The following is a 15,445-nucleotide window of genomic DNA, read 5'->3' as shown; positions in this document are numbered from 1 at the left end:
TTACATGTCCCATGTAGCCTACATGTATCTACCTTGTTATGAAAAAAGGACGAATTCAAAAGAAATCGTCGAAGTGCCCACTCGACTTCCGAGGAAAACAATAGCGAGCAGGGATTATTAAGAAATTCGCTGGGGCTTTTCCTGGAAGATATGGCATATGAAACAGTCGTCGTTGCCACTATTCACTTGTCACGTCACTGATCTCGCGGCCGGTGGGTCGCGTGGCACTTTGACCTTTGTTCCCTTTCGTGTTCGAGTTCAAGCCGGTTGGACACCGAAAATGTCGCTCCGTGTACTTGTAGGAGTTAAAAGAGTCATCGATTATGCCGTCAAGGTAAAGAAATTTGCTCTTTGAAAAATTTACTTATGTATGGTAATATGGTATGTAGTTAGGGTGAAATTGGTTGATCCTGAGGGCAATTTTCACAGCAGAAATTAACCCCCCGAGTGTCACTAACTCAATCATCAGATCACCGATGTGTCTGTGGTGTGGGCATTTGACCTGAGCAAACTAAAGTTTAGCTGTAGGCCCCTAGCCTATATGTACATGATGTAGGCCTACATGTAATACATGATGTATGTAGAGTGTACTGTGAATGATTATTAAATGAAATAAAAATTAATTATTAACTTGAATAACAATATATGGAAAGAAAATCAAAAGAAAAAACATATTTAGTACTACCCCAGAAAAACTTGAAAATTAAAAACAAGAATTTAGGCCTAAATAAATTATTCCCCCCCAAAACAAAATTAGGTCTACCCCAGTAAAAACTTGAAAAGTAAAAAAATTGTCATTATTATGATTTAATTAGTTATATGGGGGATAATAGGAATTTATAAAGGATTTTGAAACAGACAAAAATGATATTTATCCCACCCTAGCATCATCAACATTGATAACTGCCACCGGCACGAAGTGGTTAAGCTTGTAAGGTCTGAAGACAAATGACACTGCATTCGATTTGGACGCTATTCATATATTTATTTGAACAGATAAAACAAGAGAAAACTTGTTTTCCTTAGAGGTTCTCTTTTAAGTACACTGTATTTTGAACTTACGAAATAGTAGTCCATAGGTATGAAATAGTTATACGAACGTACATGTCCTATTCACTCTTCCATTCAGAAGTGACGCTGACAACTTAGTGAAACAGTCTTTACCAAATCAAAAGGTGTTTTTTTTCAATGCTGTTTTTTAGCCGTTGAGAAGTGTCCATCACGTCTCATTGTGTATGTGCTCTGAAACTTAACATATGCGATTCATGTTTGATGATGAATCTCTAGGTTCGGGTGCGGCCGGACAAGATGGGCGTGGTCACCGATGGGGTGAAACACAGCATGAACCCCTTTGATGAGATTGCGGTAGAGGAGGCGGTGAGACTCAAAGAGAAGAAGATCGTCAAGGAGATTGTTGCCGTCAGCTGTGGCCCTGCAAAGTGTCAGGTACTAATGGCATCAGCTGCTTTATGTTTGTTTGCGTGTCCTACCTAGTGCGGACACTCCTTTGGGTTTTGGTGCAGTGGCCAAAACGTGGTGAAAATACTTATTTTTCTTGCACAGTGAAGACTCTTGGCGATTTTTGTTGAGGATTCCCTTGACTGAATGAACATGCTAAAACTGTTTCCCAGAAAGGGGCTTAACTTGGTGTGGACAGTGGACCCGGCTTTGTTCACACAAGGTTTGCACGACTTGCATTTTGTGGATGGGCCAACATTAGGTATGTAAGGTTGGCACAGAATGGAACCTTCAGTGTAAAAAATTATGGGAAGAAAATGACAAATTTGATGTATTCTTTACATGCGGATCACAAAAGTCTTATCCAGACCGGGTCCTTTGACCACGGCACGCGACCTGTTGTAGAAGCAAATATTGCTCACTGTCAGATTCTTGTAGGATTGGAAAATGCGAGGTTTAAGCAAGAAATATTGTACAACATTAACACCGTTCAAGAGTCTGTAGCCGTGGTGCGTGTTGTCTTGAGTTGAGCGTTTTGGCCCAAACTGATATTGTGCACAAGTGGGTCATGCTCAAGTATTTCCTACCGCTCCTGCAGGAGACCCTGCGCACGGCGCTGGCCATGGGTGTTGACCGGGGCATCCACGTAGATATTCCGGAGGCTGACTTTGAGAAGGTCCAACCGTACCACGTCTCTAAGATTTTCTCCAAGTTGGCTCAGGAAGAAGGCGTAGATCTTGTCATCCTCGGCAAACAGGTGAACTGGAAGAGCGGCAGGGCATATCTTTCATTCATTTCTTGTTTTGTTTGTTTTTAGTTAAATGAAGCATGCATGAAATTTGTTTTAAAGTTCTTGCCAGCCAAAGATGTCTTTTCTGCAAACTTTTTCAGCACATACATGTACATAATGGAAGGCACTGTTTATATGGGAAAAGGACCCGTACATGTATACCAGCCTCACACAAACATTATTAAACCCATTATAGAGATCACACAAAAGAGTGCTTTGGTACCATCAACTTCTAGTCTGTCATTTATCAAGATCAGATGAATTGTCACATGCATGCACAATGTCATCATTATCTTTTTCTGATGAATATGTTAATTGGTTTGGAAGTAACCCCTTGCGTGACCATCATTTCCCCCTCGTAAGTGTGCATACAGTATATGTTTACCTGCCTCTACCTGATTGACCGACTTCTGGTCTTGTCTCCTACCTTGAGACTTTCCCCAAGAAACCCTAGTGTTTCCCCACCCCACCTTCCGGCCCAAGTTTATCCCTGTGTGTGTAAACCTTTGTTTCCAGGCATCTTATTCATTTTTCTTCCTTTGATTTGGTCAGAATTTATTTCTACTATTAAATTCCATATGAGATTCTTTTAAAGGTAACATTCGTTTTTGGGGAGGGGGACGCTCTCTTTTGTGGAAGTCTGCAAACATTTATAACATACGTACGTAAAAATATGTATGTATTCACATATGGCTGATCAGTACAGGTTTCATCGTAGCTAATCTAGTAACTAGAATTAGAGGACATGACTGTATCGGCCAGTTAAATACCTATTCCCGACTTCAACCAGTAGGATGTCATGACTTGATCAAATGCGAGCACATGTCAAGTTCATCGGTGTAGTTTCACACTATCTTCCTGTTAGTCTGCCAACAGTCAACCTGCCAGATTTTTTGGGTCTCCTGTGAGCCGTGTTTTCATGCAAAGACTGCTGTCTTGTCTGTCGACAGGCCATCGACGACGACTGTAACCAAACTGGTCAGATGACGGCAGCCCACCTGGACTGGCCACAGGGCACCTTCTGTTCAGAGCTCAACCTGGAAGACGGGCATCTAAAGGTGCACTGATTTGAACACGAGGCACAGAAACAACAAATGTGTAAAGACTCTAGCCCCTTACTCTCTGAGAGAGTGCCGTATTTTGGATGATGTTCATCCTTTGCATGAGAAGATGGGCTAGACTTCACTCTTACTTGTACTTGGGTCATTCCATGAGGTTGGGGCACAATTTGTGACGGTGCCCGTTGTTACGTGGGTTCTGTAAAAATGAACAGCTATTTCCCTGCAACTGGATTCCACATTGACATTGTTATATATCCCGCAAGGCTGAATACAGAGGTGTGTGTTATTTTTACAGGGTAAATGACCTACTCTACTGGTCATGACAGGTGGTAACAGTTACCAATGTATCAGGACGCCATCACGAATTGTGCCCCAACCTCATGGAATGACCCGCATGTATGTGCAGAGATGGCTGATTAGGCTGATCCTTGCACAGAATGACCGGTTGCGCTGCGGGCAGGTAATGGCAGAGCCATGTATAGAGAGTTGCGACATGAGTGTCACCATTTTTGGAAACAAGTTGGCAGGTGTATTTGCCAGTGCACACGGACGGGGCATTGGTATGTCACGCTTTGCTGTACACATAATGAACAGCCATGTTGTTTCCAAAATTTGTAGCTGTTGCTACTCTCTCGACATACATGTACTGCTCTGGGTAATGGCAAAGGGCCAGCTAGCTGGGAAGGAGGAAAATTGTGCTGCTCCTGCAGAGCTGTCGTTTCTACTCAGCCTCCAGAATGCTGCGCTTCCATAGTTACAATAGGAAACACAATGTCCCCTCCTTGGTCATTGTAAAACATGACAGTGTGTTCTGGTTGATGCTGGAGAAGGGAAGAGTCTTTTTTTTTAATTTTATTTTCTTACACTTTTCCACTGGCTATTGTAAAACAAAAATTTGAAATACATTAAAAACGTACACATAAAGCATACGACCCAACACAACAAACGGATGAGGGGTATAAAAAAAAGAATATACTAAAAAGCATGACGACCCCCCCCCCCGCAAGGGAAATAAGACAAGTGGGAATTTATTAATATCTACAGCCAGCACAGCAACAGTTAGACACCCAAGTGTATATATTATCGGATTTGAAGCTAGAGCTGAACTTTGTTTTATAATATTCCAAAATTTGGGTCTTGAAAGATGAAAATGAAGAATCAGATCTGGCTGCAGAAGGAAGTTGGTTCCAAGTGTTAACAATACGCTGAAAATAAAAGGCTTTGTGAGACTCAGAATTACAACGGGGAATGGATAGATTAAATGAATCAGAAGATAGTCTTGTGTTAGGATGGCCCTGATTGAAATTAAACTGGACAAAAGAATCAAAAGTTGTGTCATAATGACCAGCCTTACATTTAAAAACAAAAAAAGGTCCTGGATTTTTCGTCTATAAGACAGTGGAAGCAACTCGAGTCTAAGTAGGCGTGCTTTGTAATCCATCTGCAATCTGACGATGTTACATGTGTAATTTTTTTTTCTCGAAGATTGTTCGCGAGATAGACGGTGGTCTCGAGACAATAAAAATCAAGATGCCTGCAGTGGTAACAGCTGACTTGAGACTCAACGAGCCCAGATATGCAACGCTTCCAAATATCATGGCAAGTAGAGGGGGCTGTGTTTGTCATCAAGTCCTAGTTTGTCTTGCCAAGTTTCGCAACTCTGGCAAGGCAAAATATTGCAAAGGGGGCATTTTAAGGCGAGAGCGAATATGACTCTTTGTAATGCTGCATTCTATTGTGATGGCATTTAAAAGTCAGCAAAAAATTTACTATTAAACAGTAGAAGGAACTCCAATGAGGACAAAACCTTCCACACCTCAGACCTTCTGTGCAGCAGTGATACCAATGTCCTGAAACAGCTCCTCTGTTCTTGAATGCACTTGGCTGGTCTTAAACGGTTGAAAAGCATGGGCGTGCTGCTCCTAAACACTTATCCAGCATCGCATGGAAAGTTCGAGTCCTGTGACATCTAGCCCCTTTTCCCTCCTTGTATTTGCGTACAACTACCAGTGAGTCAGCATTTTGAGAGTTAACAACGCACACTGCATTGGTACATCAATGGTACTTTACCTCTTCATGCAGTACGTGCCATGCAGGCGCCAATCTCCGCGTGAGGAGATTAGCGCCAACTACTCAAGAGAGGCACATACACACATGTATCATTACATGGCTAAAGGGGGTATTTGAGAAAGTCAGGTTAGAATGGTTGAACAAAATTTTGGGAAATTTATCACTTGTTTAAGTCATTGTGACATTGTGACACTAAAGGTGTTTATGAATGGAAATAAATATGTACTTAGCCGGTCTCAAAAGAATGTTCCTCACTATCAGCTTGGGAGATATCAGTGACCATACACCTGATCCTTATGTCCCCCACGTTATCGTCCGTTCTCCTGAGCCAAACATTTACAAGACCAGCCAAGCGTGTACTTGTTCCCTGTTTGGTCATTAGAGCAGTGTACCTGTGTGCGGTGATGAGAAGAATTCGAAATCACCATTGGTAAATCGGAGAATGATTTAACGTCTCTTTTCCTCTTCACTGGCCAGAAAGCCAAGAAGAAGCCCATTGCCAAAAAGGCAGCCTCAGACCTGGGAGTGGAGCTCGCGCCGAGGATCGAAGTCATCAGTGTCAACGACCCCCCAGTGAGAGAAGCCGGCCAGAAAGTGGAGTCAGTCGAGGATCTGGTCACCAAATTGAAGGACTCTGGCGTTATATAAACCTCTCACACAGGTGAAAAGATTTGCCTCAAAATATCCCTTAGGGAGAGGGCTTATCATTTCTCAAGAACTTTCCACATTTCGAGTCTCTTGACCGAAACATGTTGTAGTTTAAAGTGTCTTCATAATTCAGGTTTTGCTATATTTTTTGCATTCTGTATAAAGACTAGACTCGGTACAAAAGACTACAAAAAAACTAGCCCAGATATTCATCAGAAGACTCACATAACGAGGAGTGAATTGTCTTGTCCATGGTCACAACGTGTAAAACAGTGGCTGGATTTGAACCCCCGGACTGTCTGATAGGGAGTCATGCACCTTAATTACTAAGCCACATGCCCCATTTAATTAAGAAATACATGCAGTTTGTTTCAATCGATGAGCTGTCAGAATAAAGTCAAGCATTCTCTCTTGGTTGCAAGCATTTGCTGTGATCTGAAAACTGAAGTATTTAGCTCTTCAAACCGAAGCCAAAAGCTTATACTCAGTGCTAACTACCTTTCATTCAGAGCAGTGGCATAGCCACAGGGGGGCCTGGGGGTATGTGCCCCCCCCCCACAAATTCCTGGTGCCCCCCCCCCGAAAAAACTGAGAAATGGATATTGAACAAGGTTAACAAAAAAAAAAACACTACTAAAAGCTGGTGCCCCCCATAAGATGCTGGTGCCCCTGTGTTTTCCCCACCAGTAAAATCCTAGCTACGCCACTGATTCAGAGTACATGTATACAGTAATTGCTAACATTGCCGTTACTCCACAAAAACAGAGTAAATAAAAGGAAACTTCATAACATGTACTCCAGATTTCAAGATATCTCCAGATCTAACTTGGATGTCATGCATATCAATTTGTTGTGTTATTTGCAGAATGGCAGAGTTTGCGGACATCCTCAAGACGATAGGAGCACGTATTCAACACTATAGATTCTTAAAGCAACAGAGAAATTCCAGTCTGGCATTCTAAACCACGCACTTCGAGCGAGAGGCCCAATCCTCTTTTCATTGACTACACAAAAGTCAACGCTCCTTGAGAACTTGGAATAGGAGAATACAGGGGAACGCATTCATAGCAAGGTCGTTGGGACTGGAGAAATTACACGTACCTTGTTATAACATGGACCTTGAATTATCGGCATTGGAAAACAGAAAATACAAGTAGGGTCCTAAAATCAGAGCAGGATGTTGTGTTAGTGTTCTCAGACCTGAGTGGTGTTCAACTATGGTGTTTACATATTTGGGGAACCTTAGGAACTGTCATAGTCTACATTTGGAACATTCTGGTTCTGTGACATGTCACAATCAAACCCTGACCTAATGTCTTGCTGATTTGGGCATTACGTTTAATTAAATGAGTGTGTGACAGAAATTAATTCAGTGGTTGGCGATTTCTCTTGGATCCTCGGGCCTGTTGAACTGTTAAGGGGTGAACGTAGGATATTTGCATTAGTGGTTGTATTCAAATCCCATGGAGTAGTCACTGGTTGAACATTTTCTGTCTATGGGCATTAAACTCTGGTCCAGACTCATCAACAGGTTCCAAGGAAAGGTCAAAGTTCAAGGAGCTTTTTCTGTCTATGGTATGAAACTCCAGTCTGTAGAAAGTCCAAGTCACGCTAGTTGGGGACCAGTCACAGTAACAGGGTGAGACAGGCTTTTCTCAAAGCCCATTTTCGACTTGGCTTTTGACTAGATGACTGTTGGACTTGAATTTAGACCAGATGACTTGTAATGGACTTGGTGGGATTTAGTTAAGACTCGACTACATCAACAGGGTCCAAAGAAAGGTCAGAGGGCAAGGAGCTTTTCTTCATGAAATGGAACATGTCAATTGCTTAGAATGCCGCACTTGAAACACAGCGATATGTTGGAGAGGAGAAAAACTGCTTCACCACTCATGTACATTATAGAATATATCTTTTTAAAGGATTCAGTATTCCGATCATTAGCTGCTCCGTCTCGTCAAGGGTGTGCCATCTTTGCTGCTTCATTTCTCGATTTTTATTGTGAAAAATTTCTTTGTTCAAATGCAAAAGTAAAACCTCGTACAAATGATACAAGTTATAAATAAATTAAAATATTTGTCCGAGAGATTAAGGAAAACCTCCCCCTCAAGTTACCAACAATGTTTCAGACAAGGTTTTAGGGGGAGAGAGGCGGATTTCTCTAGAGATGTCAGGTGCCAAATCCTGTCAACTAATTAGCCAAATAAAAAGATGTACATGTAGTCTTTTCTAAAACTGTCAAGTTCCAGATGTGGTTTTGGAAAGAAAGAAAACAAGTTTTGAGCACCAAACCACGATCGGTCTTTCCACAATGAGTATGAAGCCATGCCCAGTTGTTCTCATAGTAGTTAATAATATTGCCAATGGAATATGTTTGTTCATGGTTCATTTTGAACGGGGATCGGGCATAGTTATTGGATGTAAATACAGTTTGCCCTTGCAGTATGTTTCAGTCATTTTCCTTTTGATGTTCAAAGAGAAAGCCTACAACAAACCTACCTGTAATGATGTCGTCATTTTGGCCACGTTTGATATACACGTACTGTAACTTTGTGTCTTCAAAAGATACTGACTTCCTCACCAATTCAACTGGAAATGTCACATGTAATGTACATATGTACAGGACTGCATGATTTTGGATTGTTGTAATGTCAACAGAGGTCAGTGTTTCACTTGCAAAACAAATTAGAAGCCATTTTACGGGGCGATCCTGGCACGCAGGCAGTGCAAGCACATGAAATTCCTCCTTGACCAATAGGCAGCAGTCAGTTGCCTAGGTGCGCGCACGTGATCAGGTTGAGACAGCTGCGTGAGCTGCCTGAGTGTAAATGGTGTCTCGTCGGATTTGTCTGTAGAGTAGTGCCAACTTCTCACTTTGCAACCAAAATGGCTGTTCCTTATGTGTCCAGTACAGCATGCAGCTATTGTATGCTAGTTGTCCATGTGCACTGATGCATAATCCCTATTTTGGTTCCAACAGTTGAGACACTCGTGTCAGAATCCTCTCTATAAACACCTCTGTGCATAAGTAAGGCTTCATCTGAATCTGTTCTGTACAGCTAGGTCTAGGCTCCATGGAAATACATATACATTTGTACACCTTGGCAGTAGACATAGCCGTAGCTCTGGAAGCCTTTTTCTGACAAGATCGTTTTGTCAGTGTGGCTGCATTAACTGAATTGTCTGTGGATGTTAGCTGCAGTGTCTTTGTAAAACACACATAGCCACAGCCTCAACAGATTATGTCTGTGGCTATGTCTACTCACTATGGTGTGTCAGTGTTGCGTCAGCCTGACACACATGCGAGTGCAAACCATTGTGATCTTACTGGACACCTGTACACACCTGTTAAGGGCACCTCCTGCGGCACAATGCAATAAAACACCTCACGTGATTCAATCCACATCTTTGGAAATTTATTTTGTTCCTTACACCCTAAAGTTTGGCAGTCTTTAATTACATTAAATAGATTTCCACCACTTTCCCCAAAATACATGTTATGTACATTTGTTCTTAAACAGTAACTTCACTTGGAAAAAATATAAATGTGTTCATGATTGATTGTTCGTAGTTTGCATCCAAAATCAGCAGTTTTGTTCAGTTCCATCCAGCATTCTATAGTCTTTGTACAAATATCAAAACTAGCCACTGAAAAGGAAAAAAATTATCTCCGAAAAAGTAAGTACATTGATAAGCATGCACTAACGATTGCAATGGTAAATTCAGCATTTACAAAAATAAAAGCACCCCCCACATCTACAAAGAGAAAGTTCAAATGGAGGTGACCCCAAGTATCAAGTTAATGGGTGTTTTGCAATCCATTGTGATGAATTTTTCTATGACACCTATGTGCATCTTGATAATATTTCCAAATGTGTGAATATTAATTGACATCCTTTGGGGCTTGGAAGTATTGAAATCTGCATCTGTTTTTCAACATACACAACTATTGTCTGAGCTTTTCTAGATGACTGAGGGCGCTGTTGCTGTGATGTCAATCAGGGAAGACACATACTGCTCAGCTTGTACATTCTTGGAAGCATTTCTGAGCAAGGGTTGCTCATTGGCTAAATTGCAATGTACTTATACAAAGGAATTTGAAAAAAAAATTTAGGTCAGCAAAATGTTAAAAACTCCAGCACTTTATCGTGCAAAACTTGAGGGTTTTTTTTTACCAAGGATGACATCACAGTTTCTCTCATTTGCATTAGCATAAAAACCAAAATACCTTACAAAATAGCAAAACCAACACTGAAAACAAAGTTAACTGAAACACAAAGATGCATTCTTCTGGGTTATGTTAAACACTTTGCACTGCATGGACCCCTTCAACAGTTGTCAACAAGTCCCCAACCTTGATTTCCATTATCAGCGTTGATATTGCCAACATTAGTGTCTATATATCCAAGGGGTTGAGGCCGAATGCTAGTAGCTTCTCTTTCTCGACGGTGTGGATGTGGGTTGCCTCTGCCTCCCACCGTTTCTTGGCCACATCTAGCTTCATCACCAGGTTGTCCAAGGCTTCCTGGAGGGGATGATATAGATGGAAGCAGCTCTTGAGTGTCAATCTAATTCTGGATTTTGGTACGTGTAATCAAAAGGCAAGGGATCCCTTTAATATAGACAGGTAGCGTTCTTATGGGGGGACTGATGGAACAGTTTGACGCCATGATTTTCTGATAGTATTGGGGTCAATTCTACCAAAATTCCCTACAAGTCCACCATGATTAAGCCATCTAGTCACAACAGCTGAGGTTGCATCCTAATCTGTTGTCTAGGGCTAGGTCTCTGCCAAGAGAAAACGCCCAAAACATTCGGACAACTATACAACTGAAGTTCTGGAAGTCACGCAATTTCAATGAGCTGTGGCAGAGGCATTATTACTACGTCAGCTTTCGCTCAGCCATGTGTAGCTTGCCCCTGGTATTGTAAAAAAGCATATGAGACTGGACTTGTGAAAGGACTAACAATGATGGACTAGCTTGTATGATCAGAATACGGGTATGAGAACTTTCCAAATTGGGGAAATGGGAGGGTCAGTGTTACAAATTTGCAAAAATCTTGGATTCAAAATTTCAAACAAGACTTCCAGAAAAGACAGCAGGCAAGGTGGTATGAGTTTAACGCATACAGAATCAAGAACCCCCCCCACAAACTTGGCAAATTTGTGGTATGAAACCGGGAGAGACTAAATAATTTTCATCAAAATAAATTATGATCCTTCATATCTGCATGGGAAAGGGAGATACCAAGGGCACATCCAAAGCCAAGTGTTTTTTTTTTTGGGGGGGCTAACTTCTTTTAGGGTGGCACACTGTTTGAGAATTTTTTTGATGTAAAATGTAATTATCTTTCTGAGGGGTGAGGCTACGTTTGGGGGCTTTTATATGTTTTGGAAGTAAGGGAAACTAATGAATAAAAAAATTGCCTTTCCTGTATTATTTATAGGAAATAAATTGAGGGGCTCCATTGCCCCCACCCCATTCCCCCTTGGGAAGGGTTGATTGTACAAGCAAATTCCTGGCCACTTACATGGAGCATATTCTCATAGGAGAATTCCATGTTCCGAATTTTCTCCTCAAGTTCCGCTATGGTCTCGTCTTTCTGCTTCGTCATTTCTTCCTTCTCCTCCTTGGTGGCCTTCAGCTCTTGTTCGGTTTTGGCTGACGGCAAACAGAGATTGGAAACTGTGACGCACGGCAATGACCTCCGAGGCTAACTTCACTGGGTGACTCTGCAAAGCAGTGTCTTGTCTGGGAGCCTGCCCACCTGGGAGAGCAGAGGCTGCATCCCAAAAGGAGCCAAACTATTCTGTTTTACAAAATAATGAGATAAGGCTGATTTTGCCCCCCCCCAAGAATTTGGATCCACCCTTGGGCATACCTAGCTGGGCTTTAGTCTTTGCCAGGTCAGCCTCCAAGTGGCGAACTCGGACGCCCATCTCAGTCTGCATGGTCTTGTACTGTCTCGTCATGTCTGTTGATAAGAAAAAATAATAGAGTTGTGGCTTCATGGTGAAATTCATGTCTCACAGGTGTTGGGGGACATGCTTGTAGAAAATTTATCACAACTCCAAGCTTCCGCCATCAACATACCAAACAAACTGGTATTTAAAAAAACCAGACCGACTAGGGTCTCTCAAGTGTTACTCAATTTCGCGTGTACATTGTCAGAAAGCACTTAATTGTCTACTGGGATTGCAACATCTGCTTGCCCTTTCCCGGCAAAGGTTACAACCCACCTGTCCACTCCCAATGAAATTTGCCAAAATGACACCCCTCGGTGCCTTCTGGGCACATAATGACCAATCATTTGGAGAGGAAATACAAAGATTCTTTCTCCAGTACCGCAAGCAAAAACTGCCTGTCCAAAGTTACGTTTGCCAGTCCTCAGGACAGGTGGACATGCAGCAGGCTGCATGAGATGCAGCTGACCAAATGCTTCACTGCTCGTCGATCTTTGAAGAGCGCTTTTCTTTCTAATGTCCACTCTAACCTGATGCGACATCCTTCTGATCGACCTTCTGCTGCTCCAGGTCTTCCTGGGCCATCTTCATCCGTAGCTTCCATTCCTCGCTGTGAGACTCTGCGCGTCGGGCCAACTGCTTTCTAAGTGCTGAAAGAACAATGGAATGATCACAAGGCCTGGTCCTAATATACGGTCTTAAATCCCATGGGAATCAAGTGTGATATGCCCTACTAGCACGACTCCCTTGAAAAGACTTCAACCAAGACTTCTTGAAATTCTCTTAAGTTTACCGCTTGACAGGGTATCATTGAGTTTCAAGGGGTCCGAGCAAAAGCCTCATGAAAGAGCAATTAATGTGGCTATTGATTTTTACTCAGTAGACCCTCAGTCTAGATGGGAAACTAACCAACTATCTGATCGCAGCAAACACAACAGATGGTACAGCAACTCAGCTCAAGAGAGTTTATGTGAGTAAGTCTCGGTGAACTTTTGAGTAACAAATTACCTGGTTTGGGGGTATAATATGTGTTACAGTTTGAAGGACATCCAAATGTAGCATGTGATTTTTAGCCAAAAAGATTTTTTTTCTTTAGTGCAAGTGGGTTGTGCCATGCACTCCGTCAGTCAAAACAAAGATGCATGGTTCCTTCCTCAGATTTTTCAACTGAGCTTTTACAGAAGAATGTGAAACTAAAATCTTTCCCAATCTCCACACCTCTCTTAAATTTTCCTTCAAAATCCTTCATGAGGTTGATTTTGAAGGATTTGGGGTTAAATGTCAGAAAATTTTATGACCACGAACAAACACAACCGTGAATATGTGACAATGCAGCACTTTGCAGAAATTGGACGCCATGGACTTCTGGCCAATTTGTGACCCACCATCCCCAAACCAGGCTGAAGTCGGTATTTGTGACGTGGGAAACTTCCTCTCCTTCAGCTTGTTTTTCACAATTTAAAGTGATCCATGTTAAATCAAAATTCTGTCTGCAGAAAGCTTCTTAAGGGAAGGGATAGCTGTAAAATTCCCGTGAAAATCTGAAGAGCGGAAGTTCCACTATTTCAGAGTTATGAAGTTACCTACTTCAGCCTGGTTTTGGGATGGTGGGTCACATTTGAGTTTTTGACAGTTACTTCACACCCAAGTGTACTCTTACATTGAGAATGTTATGCCCCAGGATCTGTCTCAACTGTCACTCCCAACTTGTATAGTGTTTAAGTTGGGCCAGCCCAAATAGCCCAGAGTGGCAGTTTGTGCCATATAGCCTGTCCAAACCTCATTGGCAACCCCTGCTTGCCAAAATAGATGAAATTCCAGGTTGGCATGCATGTAATTTGAATGGATTCTGTCAGATGAGAGCCACATAAACTTGGAGAAGGTCGAGAAATTTCTGAGGAAATTTGCCCACTATGCTCAGGCCGGCCCAACTACAGCACTGATGAAGGCGTGCCTGATATTACAAGTGATGAACACCAGGTATCAAAGCTTACACAGGTGGTCCTTGAGAGCCTCGATTTCATTCAGTGTCTTCTTGTACTTGTCTTCAATTGTAAGTTCGGCATCTGTTCAGGAAGGTTAATGTAACCGTGTGAAGAACAACGTGCAATGAATTGAAAAAAAAATACAGTGAACATGGCAAACAGGAACAAGTTATTCCTCAGTTAAATATGTAACCCCCCAACTATAGCATCAGTCCCAACTATAGTTGGACCCGTCCCAACTAGAACAGACGTCGAGACGATGAGGGGTCAAGTGATGTAATGTTCAACGATCTTATTTTAAAGATGGCGACTGAGAGAGCGAGCCCATTAGATTGAATGGATAAAGGCAAAAAGACTGGAAAATACTTCAATAATGTGAGTGAAATCATTCCATAAATGGTTTTTAGAAAGCAGAAAGGTCACGAATCATGTTCGTGTGCAAAAGAAAGCGCGCCCACGATGATAAGTGGGTGCGCCGAAATGTTCAATACGCCGACACGAAATTGCGCATTCGGATGTGTGGCTAAGGATGGATCGGGAGTGAGAGTCCGTGCCACACTAGTGGGGCTATGATGTGCCCAGAATGTGCCAAAGTCGTATTGTTTACAAATGTCATGTCATCGGTCACTGGTATAAATTATGTCCCAAAGTCAAGGGTGGTACCGATCCTCTTGATACTCGAATAGAACAGTATGGAGCTCCTCGCTAAAACGAGTCCCACTAATGCTGGCCATGCCCACTTTCCATACATGTAGTTCTTTAATGGTAAAAAACGTCAGCCCGGATTCAGACCTTCATTGCGCAGAAAATGGAATTGTGCCGAACAAGAACCATGACACTCACCATTTTTCTTCTTCTTCCCTTTCTTGCCCTTGCCTTTACCCTTTCCTTTCTTTTTCGGTGGCATTTTCAATCAGGGGAGGGATTCACTGAAAATCGCATCATCACTTGAAATTGAGAGAGTCACGGGGAGCTAAGAAGCCACCTGCGTCGTGAACGCCTATGGCAACAGGTTAAAGAATCACTACGCGTGCGCAGTTCAATCAGTGTCCACAGGATGGAGACAACTGGCTGCGACTGCAAATAAAACGCACGTCTATTGGAAGTGTCTACCATTAGCGCCAGCAGTATTTCCAGTGTTAGCCACTACTTTAGACTAGCCTTTATCATACATGGTTGTGAACTAGCCTGTGACTGACTTATCAAAAGAGCGCCCTCAATGTAAACACTTTTTCCTTTTTTTTCACACCTTTGGTTTCTAAGTTAAAGGGGTATGGACTCGAAAATTTTACTTATAAGGGACTGACATTTTCGGGTTCTTTTCCCAGCTTTTGTGGCAGTGGAAGGTATTACACAAAGGGGCAAACAATTAAGGGCATTTTAATATTGCTGTTTTAATTGAATACATGTAGTTATTAGTATTTTTGCCATTACTCCCTGTGTCGATTGATGCCGAGTGCCCGGCCAA

General features: G+C 42.2%; 2 protein-coding genes across 2 annotated transcripts; one reads left to right on the top strand and one right to left on the bottom strand.

Moving 5' to 3' along the window:
• The first annotated feature begins 176 nt into the window (after nt 1–176).
• On the top strand, nt 177–9,430 carry etfb (electron transfer flavoprotein subunit beta). Its single transcript, XM_022245649.2, has 7 exons — nt 177–334; nt 1,288–1,446; nt 2,057–2,215; nt 3,199–3,306; nt 4,795–4,908; nt 5,857–6,040; nt 6,893–9,430. Exons 1-6 carry the CDS (start codon nt 281–283, stop codon nt 6,025–6,027), a joined length of 765 nt encoding a protein of 254 aa, XP_022101341.1. The 5' UTR covers nt 177–280; the 3' UTR covers nt 6,028–6,040; nt 6,893–9,430.
• Nucleotides 9,422–15,040, bottom strand: ccdc153 (coiled-coil domain containing 153). The gene is made up of 6 exons (XM_022245650.2): nt 14,821–15,040; nt 13,987–14,058; nt 12,523–12,642; nt 11,911–12,003; nt 11,560–11,690; nt 9,422–10,552 (listed from the first exon to the last, which is right to left on the bottom strand). The coding sequence occupies exons 1-6, from the start codon at nt 14,882–14,884 to the stop codon at nt 10,424–10,426; spliced, it is 609 nt and encodes a 202-aa protein (XP_022101342.2). The 5' UTR covers nt 14,885–15,040; the 3' UTR covers nt 9,422–10,423.
• Nucleotides 15,041–15,445: the final 405 nt, after the last annotated feature.

Source organism: Acanthaster planci, linkage group LG10 (assembly GCF_054643075.1).
Source record: "Acanthaster planci isolate LZ-2023a linkage group LG10, COTS_SCS, whole genome shotgun sequence".
Taxonomy (NCBI): domain Eukaryota; kingdom Metazoa; phylum Echinodermata; class Asteroidea; order Valvatida; family Acanthasteridae; genus Acanthaster; species Acanthaster planci.
The sequence above is the reverse complement of the archived record's forward strand: the minus strand, read 5'-3'. Positions and strand labels throughout refer to the sequence as shown.